The sequence below is a fragment of the Peromyscus eremicus genome, chromosome 15 (genome assembly GCF_949786415.1).
Source record: "Peromyscus eremicus chromosome 15, PerEre_H2_v1, whole genome shotgun sequence".
Classification (NCBI taxonomy): Eukaryota; Metazoa; Chordata; class Mammalia; order Rodentia; family Cricetidae; genus Peromyscus; species Peromyscus eremicus.
Window position 1 is genome coordinate 7,160,896 of NC_081431.1, and position 18,276 is coordinate 7,179,171.

The following is an 18,276-nucleotide window of genomic DNA, read 5'->3' on the forward strand; positions in this document are numbered from 1 at the left end:
CATGTGCCTTTAATCGTAGCATTTGGGAGGTAGAGATCCATGTGGATCTCTGTGAGTTCAAGGCCACACTGGGAACAGAGCCAGGTGTGGTGGTTCATGCCTTTAATCCCAGTGCTAGTTAACCATAGAGGTCTGTACAGACAGACAGGAAGTGATAGAGCTGGGTGGAAAGAGGAAGTGTGTAGTTGGGCAGAGAGAGGAAGTAAGATGGCAGGGCACAGAAAGGTATATTGGTGTAAGTATACAGGAAGTAGCTCTCTCTTGGGCTGAGGATTTCCTAGAGGTAAGACATAGCTGGCTTGCTTATTGATCTTTCAGCTTTCACCCTAATACCTGGCTCCAGGTTTTTTATTAATATGACTGTTTAGCAATTTGTCTTACATCTCCATTTTCCTCTCACTTGAATTATTTTAGCAGAAGTCTGCTGTCATTCTATGGTTATTCCTCAGAATGTATTATGTATTTTTCCTAGGACACTTTATGGTTTCATGTACAATTTTGGAAATTTCTTTCTTTCTTTTTTTTTTTTTTTTTTTTTTTGGTTTTTCGAGACAGGGTTTCTCTGTGTAGCTTTGTGCCTTTCCTGGGACTCACTTGGTAGCCCAGGATGGCCTCGAACTCACAGAGATCTGCCTGGCTCTGCCTCCCGAGTGCTGGGATTAAAGGCGTGCACCACCACCGCCCGGCCCAATTTTGGAAATTTCTAACTATTATTTCTTTGTATATTTTTGTCTGTTCCATCCCACTCCTCTCCTCCAGGGAATTAAGTTCTGCATAACGTCTTGTAGAGTTGCATGTCAGCTCATTCACGCTGGTTTCATGTTTCTCAGTCATCTTTTTCTCTATGCTTCATTTATATTGCTAAGATGTTAAGTTCTTGATATTTCTTTCAATGGATAATCTATTATCAATTATACCCAGCGTGTTTTACATTGCATACAGTATTTTCTTATACAGTCGTATTTTCTAACCTTCTACTTCCCATGTAGCTTTTAAGACATCCAGAATAGAGTTATGATGTTTATTATAATATATTTGCCTGACAACTATACATGTGCTTGGCTTCTGAAAGAGTTTAGTTTATTTGTTTGTTTGTTTTTACTGTTGTTATTACTATAAATTCTCACCATGGAATGTGTTGGCCTACTTTGTTGCATGCCTGGTAATTTCCTGGCTTTCCATGACTGCTCCCTCATGCTTAACGACCCCCCATGGTGTTTTCCCCAGGCTTTCACACACAAAATGATCAACATTCATGTGAAGACTTACAGAGCATACTCTGTTAACCTCTGACATGACCCCTCTATCTTCTTCTTGTCTTTCTGAAACACTAACTACTTTGGATTCCTGAAACCCTTAGCTCCTTTCCTGCAGCTTGGTATATACATTCTTTCAACGAAGCTACTTGTGGAAATTGTAAATCTACAGAATTTAGTCTCTATGCCTAGGAGGCATGTTCTTCATTATCTAACTCTCAAGGTCTTGCATGTAATTAATATAATTTGTCTACATTTTGGTTTCTTCGGGTGGGAAATAAATTGAGTTTCTGTCTGGTTGAAAGTAGAAGTTGCATGAAGAGTTATAAACTAACACCCCTTTCAACTAAAACAAGGCAGAAAATAAAACACTGTAACCTAATTTGAAGGAAGAGTAGATGAAAAAAGTCAGAAGGAATTTATTGGCAACACTTAGCATATCATGGAGGGAGTTGTATTGGGAAACATTTATTTAGATATTTTACGTAAGCTTTGGGCTTTGAACCCAAATAAGAGAGAGCTTGGCTGTGGTACCTCTGCTTATAATTCCAAGGGATGGAAATGGCATGAATCAAAGTCTCACACAATTTCTCAACTGCTCAAAAATTAGATTTAGAAGGCATCCAAATTAGAATCCCTAATCTTCAACTATCCCGTCAGTACAACACTTTCTTAAAGGGAAATTCTGGACAGTAACAGAATTTGCATAGTGACTAAAGTAAGAGGAGCACAGGGCACCCTAGGGTGTCCAACAAGAAGAAATTAGAGTACAGGAGGAGTGCATACTGGCTCCTTTAGAGATTAACAAATTAACATAAAAATTTGCCCAGGAGGAGTTTAGAAGGACTGAAAAAATAATTATAGTTACTTTTTTTTTCTCAAGGAAATATAGATAGCAAGTTCTGAGCGTTGTTTGAAAAGTACACATTGATAATGTATACTCAAAACCTACAGGTTTTGGTTGTGGTGGCTCTTGCCTACAATGTCAACATCTGGGAGGCTGAGACAAGGGTCACCTGGACCTCTCGCCTCAGATTGTCACGTAACTATTTTCTTCAGGTCTTACGCCAAGTACAATCCATGCAACAAGACATGTCTGCCTACACATATGAAATAAAAATACTCCTCCTTAAAATGGCATTCCCGAGGCACATACCTTGCCTGGCTTCTTCCAAGGTACTTAGTTTGGTAAATAAACCCAGACTCTCTTATTTTTATACAGTTAATTACTCTCTGTTTCCTTCCCATGGCCCATTACAATGGAGGTATTACAACAGCAACGATGGTGGAGGCTTGACCGTTTCTGAGAACATCCTAATTTCGCGTGTGTGTGTGTGTGTGTGTGTGTGTGTGTGTGTGTGTGTGTATGTGCGTGTGTGAGTGTGTGTGTGTGTGTGTATGTGTGTGTGTGTGTGTGTGTGTGTGTCCTTGTGATATGCACCCATCTACCACTTGGCACAGGGGTTCTCATTGAACCTGGAGCTAAGCTGATGGCCATCAAGCCCTAGCAATTCTCCCCCTTTTACCTCACCCCACCCCCCTACACATTATACAGTGTTAAGGTTAAAGGCGTGATTATGGCCATGTCTAGCGTTTTTGGTATATTCTGAGGGGGATTCGAACTCAGTTCCTCATGCTTGTTAGCACTGAGCCTCATCTTCAATCTCTGATCTTCCTTTTGCAAAAGAAGCTAAACTTTAGGACAGAAGTGTGGTTTCTGGAAAGTCAGTCAGAAAGAATCCCTTACACCAAAAGCTGTGCTCACAGTCCCTATTCTCAATTTACCCTGAATGCCAGGCTGCAGGTCCATAACAGCAACAGGAAGGGTGTTAGACCCACCAAAGGGGAACAGCATGAGGGACACTTGTCAGGAGCTGACAGCACAGTGGCAGAGGCAGCCAAGTGCTGCAGCTGTTGGCATGGAATTCGCCCACAGCAGTGACAATGGCCAAAGGTCTTACAATACCACCTTGTGATTACATCCAGGGCTCTCCAACTTTGGACAAGAGAGCCCATGTCCCAGGCCATGTGGCAATAGTGGCTATGTACTTCTGAGTGACACCTGTCACAACCAATTTGGCAAGGACATTAGTGACAACATGAAAAAATAAAATCTTGTTAAAACACAACAACAAATCAAACCTACCCTTATTAACTTTCTTACCTCTTCTCCAATTTCCAGATGGAGTTTTTAACATAGTAAATTCAAGGTATTGAGTAAATCCATACATGGATTCTAGTGTAGGTAGATGTGCAAAAAAATTGGTATGCTTTTACTTGAAGCAGGAAGTATGATCTTTAAGATTATAAGTGAACACAGCATGTCCCATGATTTCTGTCATTACAAGACAAAAACTAATGTCTTTATAAGCACGCATTTGGCTGGTGGTAGAGGAAACAATATTCTACAGATGACATCTTCCCACAGAACTCACTAAAAGCCAATGAGGTAATGGTGATGTTGCCAAACAAAGAAAGAATTGTGGTGGTATTTTACTTGTACTGAAATGTGATTTTAATTGTATGTTAATAAATAAAGTTGCCTGGGGGTGAAAGCTATTAGAGCCATAGCAAGTGCGTGGCGGCGGTGGCGCACGCCTTTAAGGACCTGGAGGGCGGTACATACAGGCAGTGACAAGGCAGTCACATGTTTAGGTTTACAACCAATGAGAAGGCAGAACAGCTAGACTATATAAAGACATACACACAGGAAGTAGGTCCCTTTCGGAGAGCTCTCTTGACTGAAGAGGATCATTGAAGCAGGAAGGGTGAGGCTCTTAGCTCTGATCTCTTGGCTTTCTTCTCTGAATCGGCTCTGTGTATCTTATTTAATAAGATGGTTGGTTACATCTACAAAGAATCAGTAAAGCAAACTCAAATTTTCAAGATCAGGGTGCCTACCCTGAAAACTAAATAGAATTTGGAGAGTTTTTAATCTAGATAAGAAGCAAAGAAACCATCTAATCAATGAAGATATTTTTCAAAATGCTCTCTCCTGTGTGAAGATATGGCCAGCTCTGCTTCTGGAAATCTCTTATGTTTCTGTTGGAATGCAGTGTGTTCAAATTCTCAGTTAATATGCAAGAGTATGGGCTGTCTCTTGGGAACTTACAAGTTCTCCCAGCTGAAAACATACTTTCCCCTCCAGGACTGCTATCAGTACCCAGAAACTATACACAGAATGAGACCTTAGTGAGCTTGCTCTGTGTGTGTGTGTGTGTGTGTGCCATGTGTACATTCATTGGGGTTCATGTGTAGAGAACTTAGAGGAGGATGCTGGGTGCTCTGTCATTTACAATCTTCTTCTCTTGTATGGTGGTTGAATGAAAATGCCCCCCTTAGGTTCATACATTTAAATGTTGGGCTCCCAGGTGGTGGACAGTTTAGGAAGCATTAGCAGGTGTGGCCTTGTGGAGGAGGTGTGTCATAGGGGTGGGTTTGGGGGTTTCAAAAGCACATGCCAGGCTCAGTCTCCTCTCTCCTCTTCTCTCTTCTCTCCTTTCCTCTCCTCTCTCTCTCTCCCTCCTCTTTCTCACTCTCTCTATCTCTGTCTGTCTCTGTCTGTCTGTCTCCCTCTCTCTCTTTCTGTATGTGTGTGTTTCTGTCTCTCCCTTCATCCCTCCATATTTTGCAGTAGATGTAAGATCTTGGCTATTGGCTATTGTTCCAGGCCTATCTCTTCCTTCCTGCTACCATGCTTTCCACCATGATGATAACTGAATAACCCTCTGAATTGTGAGCAAACACCATGATTAAATGTTTGTTTTTTTTTTCCTTTAAGTTGCCATAGTCATAGTGTCTCTTCACAGTGGTAGAAAAGTGACTCAGATACCTTGAGGCAGGGTCTCTCGCTGAACTCGGAGCTAGTCTGGTGCCCAGGAAGATCCAGGGATCCTCCCATTCCCACTTTCCACAGCACAAGGGTTACAGTTATGTGAGATTATGTCTTGCTTTTTAGGTGGATACTGGAGATCTGAACTTAGGTCATTCTCACACACCAAGCGCTCTTCCCAACTGAGCCATCTCCCCATCCCTGTCACTACCATTCAGGTAATGACACTTGTGTGGTATTTTCAGTGAGGTGTGGTGAGAAGAGAGTTCCTTGGGTAAAGAGGAAATGACATATTTTCTGTAAAAATACAAAAATCAATAAAAACATCAAGTGAAAGTTGTATTTCCAAGGAATGGCAATTCTGGGCAATGTTTTTGTTATGAGAATTTCCCACCAACTGTCTACTCAATGAAGTCTAGATGCCATGGTGTGGACTCAGCAGAGCTTTCCAGGTTCCTAATGCCAGTGAGGGTCACAGAGTTTCTGGACCTAGCTTGAAGTGCCTCTGGACACTGAGTACACCTATGTGATTTGGCCATTTTAAATGAATTTATGGAGGACATGTCACAGGAGGAAATGAAAATATGGGGAGGGAAATGATATCTTCAAAGAAACTCATAAACATGACTATCTGGTTTTGTGCCAATAGGAACTTCATTTTCTTTGGATAGTTCTGATTTTTTTTTTTTTTTGGTTTTTTGAGACAGGGTTTCTCTGTGTAGCTTTGTGCCTTTCCTGGAACTCACTTGGTAGTTCAGGCTGGCCTCGAACTCACAGAGATCCGCCTGGCTCTGCCTCCCGAGTGCTGGGATTAAAGGCGTGCGCCACCACCGCCCGGCTCTGATTTTTTTTTAATTTTTAAAAATTTTCTCTACATTAGTCTTTTTTTTTTTACAATTTTAAAGAGAAATTGTGAGAGCAAATATATTTCCTTCATTTTTGATCTTAGGTTGAAAATATATTTAGTGTTTATTATTAAGTAGCTCTTCACAGTGGCTCATATGCAAAAGGCTTTCAGCTTGAGAAATGTTTATTTCCATCTTAGAGAAAGTTCTTATCATGGAAGCATTTTTAATATTTTTAAAAGCTTTTTACAATTTATTGAGAATATTATAAGGGACTTCTCTTTGTGTTTATGTGGCTTATTACATTATATTAATTAAAATGCATAGTTGAATTGATATATTATTTCAACTGATTTTGAAATAGTGAAGTAACTTTACATTCCCAAGGTGCATGCCAGCCAGGCACGGTGCATTAGCATAGTTTATATTCCAGGAGTCTTGTCAATAATTATTGTAGAGGTACTTTACAACTATGTTCATATGGGATATTCATATGGTGTTTTCTATTAATGCTTTGTGGGGCTATGGGATTAGAGGTAGAGAGTCCTTACAAAGTGAACTGAGAACTATATATTTCTCTCCAGTGTTCTAAATTCATTTATGAGAACAATATTATGGTTCAATGAGGTTTATTACTGCATGCCATGGATAATATATAAGTAAAGTCATGATGGCCTGCAGTTTTCCTTACCTAAGGGTTTTTCATTTGTTCAGGAGCATGGCAGCAACATTGGCTCTCAAGATGAACCTTTTGGCAGATGGCATCAGAGTGAAATAAATGTATGCAGGAGGTAGAATTTCCTCAGCCAGACAGGAAACCAGTCAGAACTCAAATGGCCAGATAGGAAATGGGACCAAGGTCACATGATCAGACTGGAAGCCAGACAGAGATCACAAGGCTAGATAGAAACCAGCCAGATCATAAAACCAGACTGAAAGCTAGATGGTGTTCATGTGCTGCAGGAATTCAGAGATCACATGGTCAGACAGGAAGTGAGACAAAGATCACATGATCAGAAAGACATCAGGTAGAGATGTTTTGGCTGCACAGGAAGCCAGTCAGAGATCAAATGGCATAGTGGTAAACACACAGAAGAACACATTCGAAGTCCCAGAAGCCGGACAGAGCTCACAAGGTCCAAGAAGATGCAAACAGAGGACATCTAGCCAAAGAGGAAGCCAGGCAGAGTTCATAAGACCAACAGAAACCCAGACTGAACTTACACAGGTAGACAGGAAATAAGACAGAAAAGGAGAAAGCCCAATAATAACCATTCCTAAATCCTATCTTTTAGAAGGAATCATCAGTCACGTTATAATATCACCACAGCAGGACCAAGCTTTTGATACATGGCCTTTGGGAGACAAACTTGAATTATATCCAAACTACAGTTTTCAGATCGCCCCAAATTCCAACATTCAATCACTTTGATAAATAGCGACACCTTCAAAAAACTAAATCTATGCATAACTGTAGACAAATTTCTAAATGGTCTTATTAAATAAAAAACATGGAGCCAAATATAGGGGTGAAAGCCTTAGAGAGATCAGGGAACTAGGGAAAGCCACCAGCCAACCTTACCTCATCAACTCTGCAGCTTCCAAATGTGATTTACTTCCTGTCTACCCACGCCTTTATATGCCTTGCTTTTCTGCCCTCTCATTGGCTCTTAGACCAGCTACCTTACTTCCTTGTCACTGTCTGTCTATACAGACCTCTGGGTCTCTATGGTTGGTACTGGGATTAAAGGCATGTGTCACCACACTTGGCTCTGTTCCCTAGTATGACCTTGAACACATAGACACCTTGCCTGCTAAGCGATGGGATTAAGGGTGTGTGCTGCCTGACTTTGTTTACTTAAAATGGCTGACCTTCCCTTCCCCCCCCATCTCCAGGCAAGCTTTATTTATCAAAGTACAAATAAAATATCACCACATTTCAGCACAAATAAAATATCACCACACACAACATTCACATAAAAAACAGGTGACTAGCCAAATAAAAGAACACATAAAGAAAAGTGAGTCAAAAGAAACCTTCTGAAGTAACATGACCTGGACAGCATCAGTACCCCTATGGGCGAACCTGGAACACTCTTAGAGGATCTGAGAACTGCAGAACTCATAATGCCAATTTCAGAACGGGGAAAGGAAAGGAGATGGTTCTGTTGAGCTAAAGATGATGAATGGGAGAGTTTTGTAGTGAGAAGAGAGGAGAGCAAAGAAGGCAGACTTCAGCGAGCCTTAGAAAGTGCCCTGTCAAGTACACTTTGTCAACGAGGCCCCACATTGAAAAGAAACTTCTCTTGGGTGGTGATAGGCAGGATAGGTAGTTGAAGAAATTCCAAAGGAAGGATGGAGTCTTCCTTGGAAATGACAAAATTAAAAACGCTTAGTTCATTTAAAAATAAGCACAGTAATTCACATAGAAAGTTAAAATTTAATAGTTCTGGGTGACTTGTTCATCCATTTTATATATGACTTGACAAGCAGAGTGCCTGGGAGAGTCTTACCCCATAGTACTTGTGAAGTAAATTATTTAAAATTAATCATTGGATCACTATAAATATATTTAGGGAATATTGCAAACACTATGTGGATAATGACTATACTCTTTTCTCTCTCTCTCTCTCTCTCTCTCTCTCTCTCTCTCTCTCTCTCTCTCTCTCTCTGTGTGTGTGTGTGTGTGTGTGTGTGTGTGTGTGTGTGTGTGTATGTGTGTGTTAGGTAGATTTATGGTAGGGTCTCATGTAGCCCAGGCTTGCCTCAAACTCACTTTGTAGCCACAAATGACATTGAATTCATGATCCCAAATGTCCCCATGTCCTAATTGCTGGGATCGTGGGCATTGTTCCACACCACTCAGTCCAGAACTCAAAATTTCTACTGAGTGTTGGAAAGGAATTAGCTATGGCTCCTAGAATGCTCATTAGAGAATATTTATCTAAATTGTATGGGTTAAAATGACTATTTTATGTCCACGATCATGAAAATATTTTTCAAACATACAGGACATTTTAAACATAGAAAAAAATAAACATATATATATTTATATCTGTCATGCACTTGCTTTTTCAAGTTAGTCCTTTAATTATACACAATTAAATAATCCAGAGCTGAACAATTAAAATGTGGAGCTCAGGAGTCTTCATTCTCAAAGCTCCATGGCTGAACCATGTGGAAACTATGATTTGGCGTTGGTTACTTCAAGTACGGGATCATTATTTATCTACTGCCATGAGTCAGCTAATTCCCAGACTCAGGCTGGCAAGGGAACCTCTTACTTGTGTACCCCATTACTGCTGATCCTCGGGGAAAGGACCCCACACTGGAATAAGAATCTAAATTTAAATACTAAATCTATTTAAATATTTAAATCTAAATTTAAATTTAAATCAGAAAGACACCAATTTTAGCAATTCTTTTTTAAAATTCTGGAGAGGGGAGAGACAGCTCAGGTGACCAAGTGCTTCTTCGCAAGCGGCAGGTTCCATCTGGAGAAACTGCATGAAGAGGCTGGGTGGAGTGAGGCACGCTTATGATCTCAACCCTGAGCCGACAGGGACAGGAGTGTACCTGGACTGGATCAGTGGCCCGCCTAGTTCAACTGGGGAGTTCCAGACTATAGAGAGACTCTGTTTCAAAAATATAAATCAGTGATGGAGCCTGACAAGTGGCATCTATGGTTGACCTCTGACCTCTGTCCTATGAGCATACACATACACATGCAGCCATGCGAGTGGCAAACACATGCATGCGCACATAGTCCTGTAAACACACAAACACATACACACACACACACACACACACACACACACACACACACACAGAGTATTTATGAAATACCTCATCATTCTGCTCACGCTTCCAGGAAAAAAACCTCTCTCTACCTGTCTACAGTGTTTTCCACCTGCCAGGAGTTGGCACAGCCCTGCGTAAGCAGTCAGTTTGGGGAGTGACCATATATTCCCAGTGTAGATACAATGACTTTTCCCTAAGTTCCTGGCATTAGTGGAAAAGGCTACCTGGTACTCACTAGGTGCTCACTCTACTTCAAAAATAAATTACATACACAGCAGCTTCTGCAACATACAAATGGCATGGACTGGAAAATGTCAGTGAAGAACATGTATCATAACACTTGCTTACATTCAAGTCATTTGTGATGCCACTCTCTATTCTCTTGTTCACCTGCTGAAAATACTCATTCGAGAAGAGAAGCTTCCACACTGGTGTGAAACTGGCATGTCTTTTCCTTTCTATTCTACAGTGCCTGACAGTTGTCAGCCTGGTGTGTTTTTATGGTGTCCTTCCTCCTCCTCCTCCTCCTCCTCCTCCTCCAAAAGGCATTTCTGAGGAAGTGCTTCCCTCTGAACGACCAGACTTCCCCATGGCAGTCTCTAAGGGGTGCGTGAGAGGTAAAATTCTGGTCTGTTCACAGGAAGCCATGGCAGATGCCAAGACCCTGCTCAAGGGGAGGGCCTGCACGCTGCTGTTCCAGGCAGCTCTGATGCACTGGGTGGCTGTGAGAGGAAGCGGAGTGGCTCTGGTCTTTCTGGCTCCGTTTCATATCGTATCATCTTGGGCTTTTTTTCCCCCTCTACTGGTTTAAGTTTATTTCACTCAGATTTCAAACTGTTCCTTGGATCTTTGGTGCATGTAAAGTATGTCACCGGTTTAACTTAAAGCACTTATATTGCAAATGTTATCTAGATGTCACAGTTGTAGAACCTGGGCTTGGGGTTTGCTGAAAAATAATACAGGAGTTATTAACAAAATAGTGTTTTAGTCTGTAAATGTTAGATGTTATAGTAGCATTTATTTCTAACATGAAGCAATGGAAATTTTGTGTTTATAATGCTTCATCAAAAATACACTTTTAAGATCTGGGAAGGTGGCTGAGTCAGTGGTTAAGAGCACTTACTGCTCTTGCAGAGGACCCCAGTTCAGTTTGCAGCACTCATATAACTCCAGATCTAGAAAATCCACTGCCTTCTTCTGGTTTCTGTAGATACCTGTACACACCTGGCAACCCTCCCATGCACCAACGCGCGCACACACACACACACACACACGAAGTCTTTCAAAATATACTCTTAGGAAAATTTGCTCATTTGAATTTAGTAATCATTTTTTGTTGTGTTTTAGTAAAAGTGAGAAAAGCTGTTCCCAACTTTCAGAGGAGACAGCCTGTCAGCATGTCTTTAGTTAACTAAGGTGGAATACAAATTTTATTTCTAAGAGTAATTTGTCTCTCCAAAGTAAGAAAGAGATAAATGGATCAACAATTTGAACATTCCTTGTAAAGTAGTCCAAACTGTTAGGTATTAAAGAGATAATAATCTGAATGTCAGGTACTCATTAAGGGCAGAGGGACATATAGTGATGTTTACTCCAATCTCCATTTAGAACACTATTGTTTCCAGTTTGTTACTAACACTATTTCCTACAGATATGGCTATTTTAAAATCTATATCTGTATCATTAATAGTATTTGGTATAAGAAATAGGATTTGGTATATGTGTAAACAGAAAGGTGTTTTCTTCTTATGTTTGGGTGTTGTTAAATCTGTCTCATTTACTAAGAAATTTTGGGTTTCTTTCTTTTTTTCTTTTTTTCTTTTTTTTTTCCAAGACAGGGTTTTTCTGTGTAGCTTTGCGCCTTTCCTCTGTAGACCAGGCTGGCCTCAAACTCACAGAGATCCACCTGCCTCTGCCTCCCGAGTGCTGGGATTAAAGGTGTGTGCCACCACCGCCCAGTGGGTTTATTTCTTATATCTGTTTAGTTTGTACTGATGCATTTCTCTTTCGTATCACTCCTCAGTCCTTTTTCACTCAGGTCTAGCATTTCTTAGCCTTCTCTGTCCTTCCTGGTGCTGATGTAGCTATCTATTGGTGATTTATTGAGCACTGCAATAATCAGTATCTCTGCTTGTGTACTTGCAACTCCATCTTCAGGTTCTAGCCAACTTTTATACTTTAGTTGTTTCATCTTTCCATTTAAAAAATATAACTTAAGGGAGGACTTCAACTGTTGAGGCCATAGCTTAGAGCACAATTTGATACAACTTAACAGAGTCTCATAGTGTGGAAAACATAGGAAATAATTTGTTTTTAAAATGGGATGCAGGGGACCAGTGAGATACCTCAGTCTGGAAAACACTAGCCACACGAAACTGAAGGCCTGCGTTCAGTCCCCGGGGGCCTACTACGGAAAGGAGAAACAGCTCTTCAAAGTTGTCCTCCGACCTCTATACATGTGCTATGTGTGTGTACACATTTACACACTCACACTTTCTCATGCACAAAGGAATGATGGTAGAGTGGCACCCTGGGAACTTCCTTCACAGGCTCCTCTGCTAGTACTCAAGCCTGTCATATAAAAACAGGGCCTCTTTCCCAGGGTCCTGTGAAGTACTGTCAAGTGCTTCTTCTGAGGGTTGTGGAAACACTAACACCCTCTTGCCTCAGAAATACCAGATAGGAACGCAGGAAGAAAGAAAACATAGTGATGTGCTTGTGTACAATTTAAAGGTACACAGATGTTCTGAACCTACAAGGCTATGCTTGGGATCCATGGGCTCTGTGTCAGAACTCCTGTAAAATGCTGATTATTCATTTTACTTCCCCATTAACACTGTTCTGATTCACATGTTCTCTTGGTCTTGACTTTGGAGTAAGAATTTTTAGGATTCAATGACTCAGCATTGCTTCATGCTATTCTCAAAGTTCTGGCATTCACATAGGGTGGAAATACAGAGCTCCTTATGCAAGAAGGAGATTAGGAGATTAATCTGTCCTATCTCATGGGTCTGGATTGAGATTCCAGTGACCAGGGACAGAGGGAAAGTTCCCTTTTAGAACAGAGATCACAGAACAGGGCAAGGCAGGCCATTTGGTGCTAGTTTGATTCCTCAGTTACTGTAACAAAATGAGACTTGAAATACAACCTAATGTCCATGGAAGCTCCCTAATATTATTAAAGCTTATATTTGCATGGATTTTTAAACTTTCCTTGAAATGAATGTAATAGTTTATAGTTCTTACATTATCGTTGACTTTGTGTGTATTTCATTCCATTGAAAAGGACAGTAAAATTTTTTTAAAAATGTACTTTTATTTAGACATTGTATTATGGAAAATATTCTTAAAGTCATCAATGATTTCTGTACTTAAAGAATGAAAAAGTAAGAAAATACTGTAAAATACGGATGTGGATTAGAGATAGACATGTGATAGCTATAAGTCTGGTAAACCTTGCTGCTCTTTCCATTTATGTACACGTCCCATATGTCACTCTCTTTTGCTACATATTAGATTTAAGGAGAATTATCTTGTTTTACCACCATAAAAATCACAAATGAAACAGAATTGGAAAAAAAATCATTTTAAAGGAAATACAAAGGACCAAAATTAGTATATTGTAGGGCATATACATTTTTATACTTTTTTAAACTAGATTATTTTTGTCCACTTAAATAATCATACATAAAATATTTATTGTTTTTGTTTGTTTGTTTTTTCGAGACAGGGTTTCTCTGTGTACTTTTGGTGCCTGTCCTGGATCTCACTCTGTAGACCAGGCTAGCCTCAAACTCACAGAGATCTGCCTGCCTTGGCCTCCAGATTTTGGGATTAAAGGCATGTACCACCACCACCCAGCTTCATGCATAAAATATTTAATAACTTCCTGTCTTCTTTGTCCCTAGTCCATCCTCTACATTCATCTTAAGCTCTATTTCACTCATCCATTTATCAGTTGATATGGAGTTACTTCATGTCATATTTTGGTTATTGGAATAATGTTGGTATAGGTCCCATGGTAAAACACTGGGCAGTATTCTGAGGAACACTAGGCTGTTTTCCCTAGTGGGTGCACATTTTACTTTCCACAGAGGAGTCTGTGCTGCTGTTTCTGTACTGCTCACCATCTCTTGCTGTGGGTTGTGTTTTTCTTGTAGCCCTCCCAGGGGTTTGCAGACACAGCTCACTCTGGTCTTAATGTAAAGGTCGCTAATGGGCATGTCCAGCCAGTATTGCCATATAGCAAAGGCTGGCTTCCAAGTTGTCCTCTGGCTCTAGCTGGTTGGTCTCAAACTGGTGATCTCCCTGTGTCTGTCTTCCAAATTCCAGGATTACAAGCAATTGCCACAGCAACATGTTTTGAAAAGCTCTGTTCAAGGTTTGCTGAAAGTAATGCAACAAATATATCTTATATCTTGTTTTGAATTTATTATGTTTACAATGTAACTCATAAAATGACCTACAACTGGGTTATTGCTCTAACCTTTATATTCTCAACTGTTCAAAACAATATGCATTCATTAAAATTAATACAATCATTGAGTTGGCTTTATAAGATAAATTTTCCTTTATCTGAAGTCATTTGTTGATATGAGGGTGACAGGTCAAAACTAGAGATAAGGGTAACCCACTTTAACACAGAGCTATTCAATGGCTAGAAGTCGGACTTAAAAACCCACTGATTGAAGATCTGCTTTCATGTAAGTCACACATCAAAATCTGCGACATAGATAATAAATGTATTTTAAGAATATAAACAAAATATTGTATTTTAAACTATTACGCAGGTAGAAACGCAACATTTAGAAGTGGAGAAACACCATGACTTCAGTTAGGGTCTTCATGCAATTGGCTTTTGCAGTACTATCTTCTATTGGCTTTGGGATTATTTAAAAAAATACTTCACTACCTGGAAGTTTGAATAGAATTCCCATTCTCCAATTCTTTTTGACATTTTCAAAATTAAAATAAAAATGAGTCATTCTTTTCTACAAAGGGACCACTACATAGCACCCAGTGCACACTCATGATGGCCACTACTCAAGGTCCTATCGACCTCGGCCCTCTCTTAAATGGCAACTCAGAACTTCCCAGAACATACAGAACTGAAGACCCTGGGAGACTGTCTGAACTCATCTCTGGCAAGAGAGCCATCCGTTACCTCCTGTGGCTGAAGTAACTCACCGGGTCACAGAGGAGGTTGCCATTTCTAGTCCCTGCAGGGTGACAGTCACAAGGCTTGCAGACATCGAGAGCAGAAGGATCTGCACCAACAGGTCGGTAAAAGTAATCCTGGCACGACTCACAGTTTCTCCCTGTGTCGGGATAGGTTATCCATTATGACTCATAATTCATTACAATCGGCTGCATAATTCAAGATTAAAGACTGTATTCCTTTGAGGAAATTCTATAATTTTCGGGACGTCCATTTTAATGCACCTTTCATCTCTATCTGCCAATTTAGTGATCCGGAGCATATGAAATGGTGAACCTGTTCCAAATGGTGCTTTACCCCATTAAACGCCCATCTGTTATACCATACCATACTTCTGAGAAGTTTTTCTTTATAAGGGAGCATACATTTTAAAAGAATCCATTTCTAAACTTAAAATTGCATTCCTATGGCCAGGTACTTATTCCTAAAGCAGAATGTAAGCAATTGCTGCACATGTGGCGATGACATCTACATCAGTGGGAGGAAGTGAGAATGCTGTATTACAGAGGTTTGTAGAGAGTCATGGAGCTAACGTAGTCCTAAGGCCCTTGCTGTGCATGCAAGGGGACTTGAATCTGATACCTGGTACAGACAAAAACAGCCAGGCACAGCAGGCGGCACATGCCAATTACCCAGTGACAGATGGGTCCCTGGGGCTCACTGACCAGCCAGGCCAGCCAAACGAATGAGTTCCAGGCAGAGAGAGATAAGGTGGAGGGTGACTGAAGAAGACAGTTGATGCTAACCTCTGGCCTCCACATGTATACACATGGTCAACACACATATACATGTGGTTACACAGATACACACAAAAATTATGAAGATGTATTTTTCAGAAGTAAACTATGAAAAATGGAGAATGCTCTTAATATGATGGATTGTTATGTAGTTAACAATTTTTAATGCTTCTGTTAGTTATTTTTTACTTCAAGTATCAGAATAAGGAAATTAACTATATTTATACATACAAGATAAATCTTGCGTTAAGTATTAGAAGAGCCTTATATATTCAGTGTGCAACATAGTTCCTATGGATTTCAGATTATTAAGTAGACTTTCCTCTTGCCATTTTATGGATAAGAACCTAACTTCTTAGTCCATTATATTTGTATTATATTTCACAAACACTGATGCCACCTGCTTCTGCATTTAATTAATTAATTAATTAATACTGCTTTTCAGAAAACAGTGATTTTAATAACTGTTAGAAACTTCTTATGTAATAGAACCTACAGAGAATATTAATCACCTTCTGTATTTATAACCTATTTTTTACAGTGTGTGTGTGTGTGTGTGTGTGTGTGTGTGAGAGAGAGAGAGAGAGAGAGAGAGAGAGAGAGAGAGAGAGAGAGAGAGATGGACATGTGTGCACCATTATATGCCTCAAAGGACAGGCTGTAGGACCCATTCCTCTCCTTCCACCATGTAGGTTGGAAGACGCAGCTCAGGGGTTAAGGCTCTCTAGTGAGCTCCTTTACCTATGAGACATCTTGTTGGTCCATATATTTATATCTTAAAAAGATTATTGGTTTCTGTGTAAAGTCTGAGTAAATGTAACATGCCCACGTGTGAAACCAGATACAAGGAAGACAGGAATGTAAGTCACACAAGTGACTTACTGTGAGGATGTATTCAAACTGAGCTAGGCTAAAGTATCAAAATCAGTAGTTCAGTCAATGGTGTGAACCCTTCCGGAGGACCACTTTCCTGCAAACGTACAATGAAGGATTGTTTCTGAATGGAGAAGGTTTGATGAAACAGCTTTTGTCTTCGAACTTAACAGTGTGAAAGCTCATTCCCAAATAGGATAACTGTGTCATAATTTAAAATATCATGCATCTAGAGACAGGCACCCATGGCCCCACAGGCTGAGCCAGTCATTCTGGATTCAGGATTACCTGTTGTGTGATGCTGGCAGTCGTCACAGACTCCTCCACTGCCTCTGCTGTGCTCCAGAGGAAATGGGTCCACAGAAGCATCATAATGGCAGCTTCTGGCATGGCTGTTGCACAGACAAGGCTTACAGTTGAATGCATGAACATCATCACCACTGTGGAAAGGCTTGTCATTATAAAGGGGCAAGCAGCGATCACACTGCAACGATAAAATGTCAGAAGAAGTACAACGCCATGTCTGTTTTATTCAGGTACCCATCACTGTCAGGAAATGTAAATTAAAACTTGTAAGTTAAGAACTTCTGACTATTTTGTCTTTTAAACTATTTTATAAATCAGAAAAAGGCATGGCTTAGGATTCTTCTACAACCTTTAAAGATATGTTGAAATATTAAAATCTCCCTTCTCTGAGCTCTAAGAGTAAAGGAAATCACAAACAGTAAAATGAATATTAACTTATCCCCCTACAGTCTCAAACTCTGCAGTGAATTGGGAAATGAATTGATCTCACTCTTTGTAAAGAATCTCATCAACGGTACTTTGAAGAGTGTTTGATGGCCTTCATCTCGCCCACGCTTTGGTATGCTGACACAATCCTTTCCCTTTGCTGTACTGTGGTAGATCACCATGTTCATTCTGTTTCTTGAATACCTGTGTTGTGAAGTATTGTCTAAGCTGGTCACTAACAAAGAGGTAACACTACACCTACTTGCCTGCCTGAGAAAGGAAATGGGATCGGTTACTGGTCCTGTACGCATAGTTTAGATGGCAACTCAAGGACTGAAGACACATCAGCTGTGTATGCCAAGTAAGGAAGGAAAAAATCAGTATCATTGATGATTTAGGACCAATAAATCCAAATATTTGCAAAATACAATTTCTCCTTGAATTTGTACAGAGTTCAGCAATTTCTTCTTTTATATTTTTTTAAAAAAATAAATAAGAATTCTCTTTTCCATTGTTCCTATTTCACAGTATACTGAACATTTTAACATGAAGCAAAGGCTGGGTTTCTCTTCTACTTAACTGAGGAAGGGGAAAACAAACAGAAGAAAATATGAAGGCTACATAAACATCAGGCCGCAATGTCCAGATGCAGGGGACTGGAGCTATAGTCATTCATAAAGAATGCACCCCTGGATTTCAGTCAGTTTTCAGGGTTCTCTAATACTCTTATAGTGATGAAATTCTTTTTTAGCTATAACTACTTCTATGTTGTGGGCTGGAGTAGCTGGCCACTTTCTTTTTCCTACTGTTCTCTAAAGATGGTCATGCTATATCCCCATCCTTTGTCCTATAGTGACACCTGTGTCATATTCCTGTCCTGCATTGCAGCCCTGGCTCCCTTACAACCCTCCCCTAGCATAGATATATGCTAGATATCTATTTTTATATGGCCAACACTGTCTACATAGTAAGAGCAGAAAGG

The 18,276-nt window shown here is 40.1% G+C and overlaps 1 protein-coding gene across 1 annotated transcript in view; it reads right to left on the reverse strand.

Moving 5' to 3' along the window:
- The window catches only part of Ush2a (usherin), a 697,985-nt gene that overhangs the window by 560,983 nt on the left and 118,726 nt on the right, over positions 1-18,276 (reverse strand). Inside the window, exons 9-10 of the mRNA XM_059281179.1 lie at positions 16,851-17,046; positions 14,922-15,052 (exon numbers count right to left, since the gene is read on the reverse strand). Of these exons, the coding sequence (XP_059137162.1) occupies positions 14,922-15,052; positions 16,851-17,046 (327 nt within the window). The remainder of the gene's footprint in view (positions 1-14,921; positions 15,053-16,850; positions 17,047-18,276) is intronic.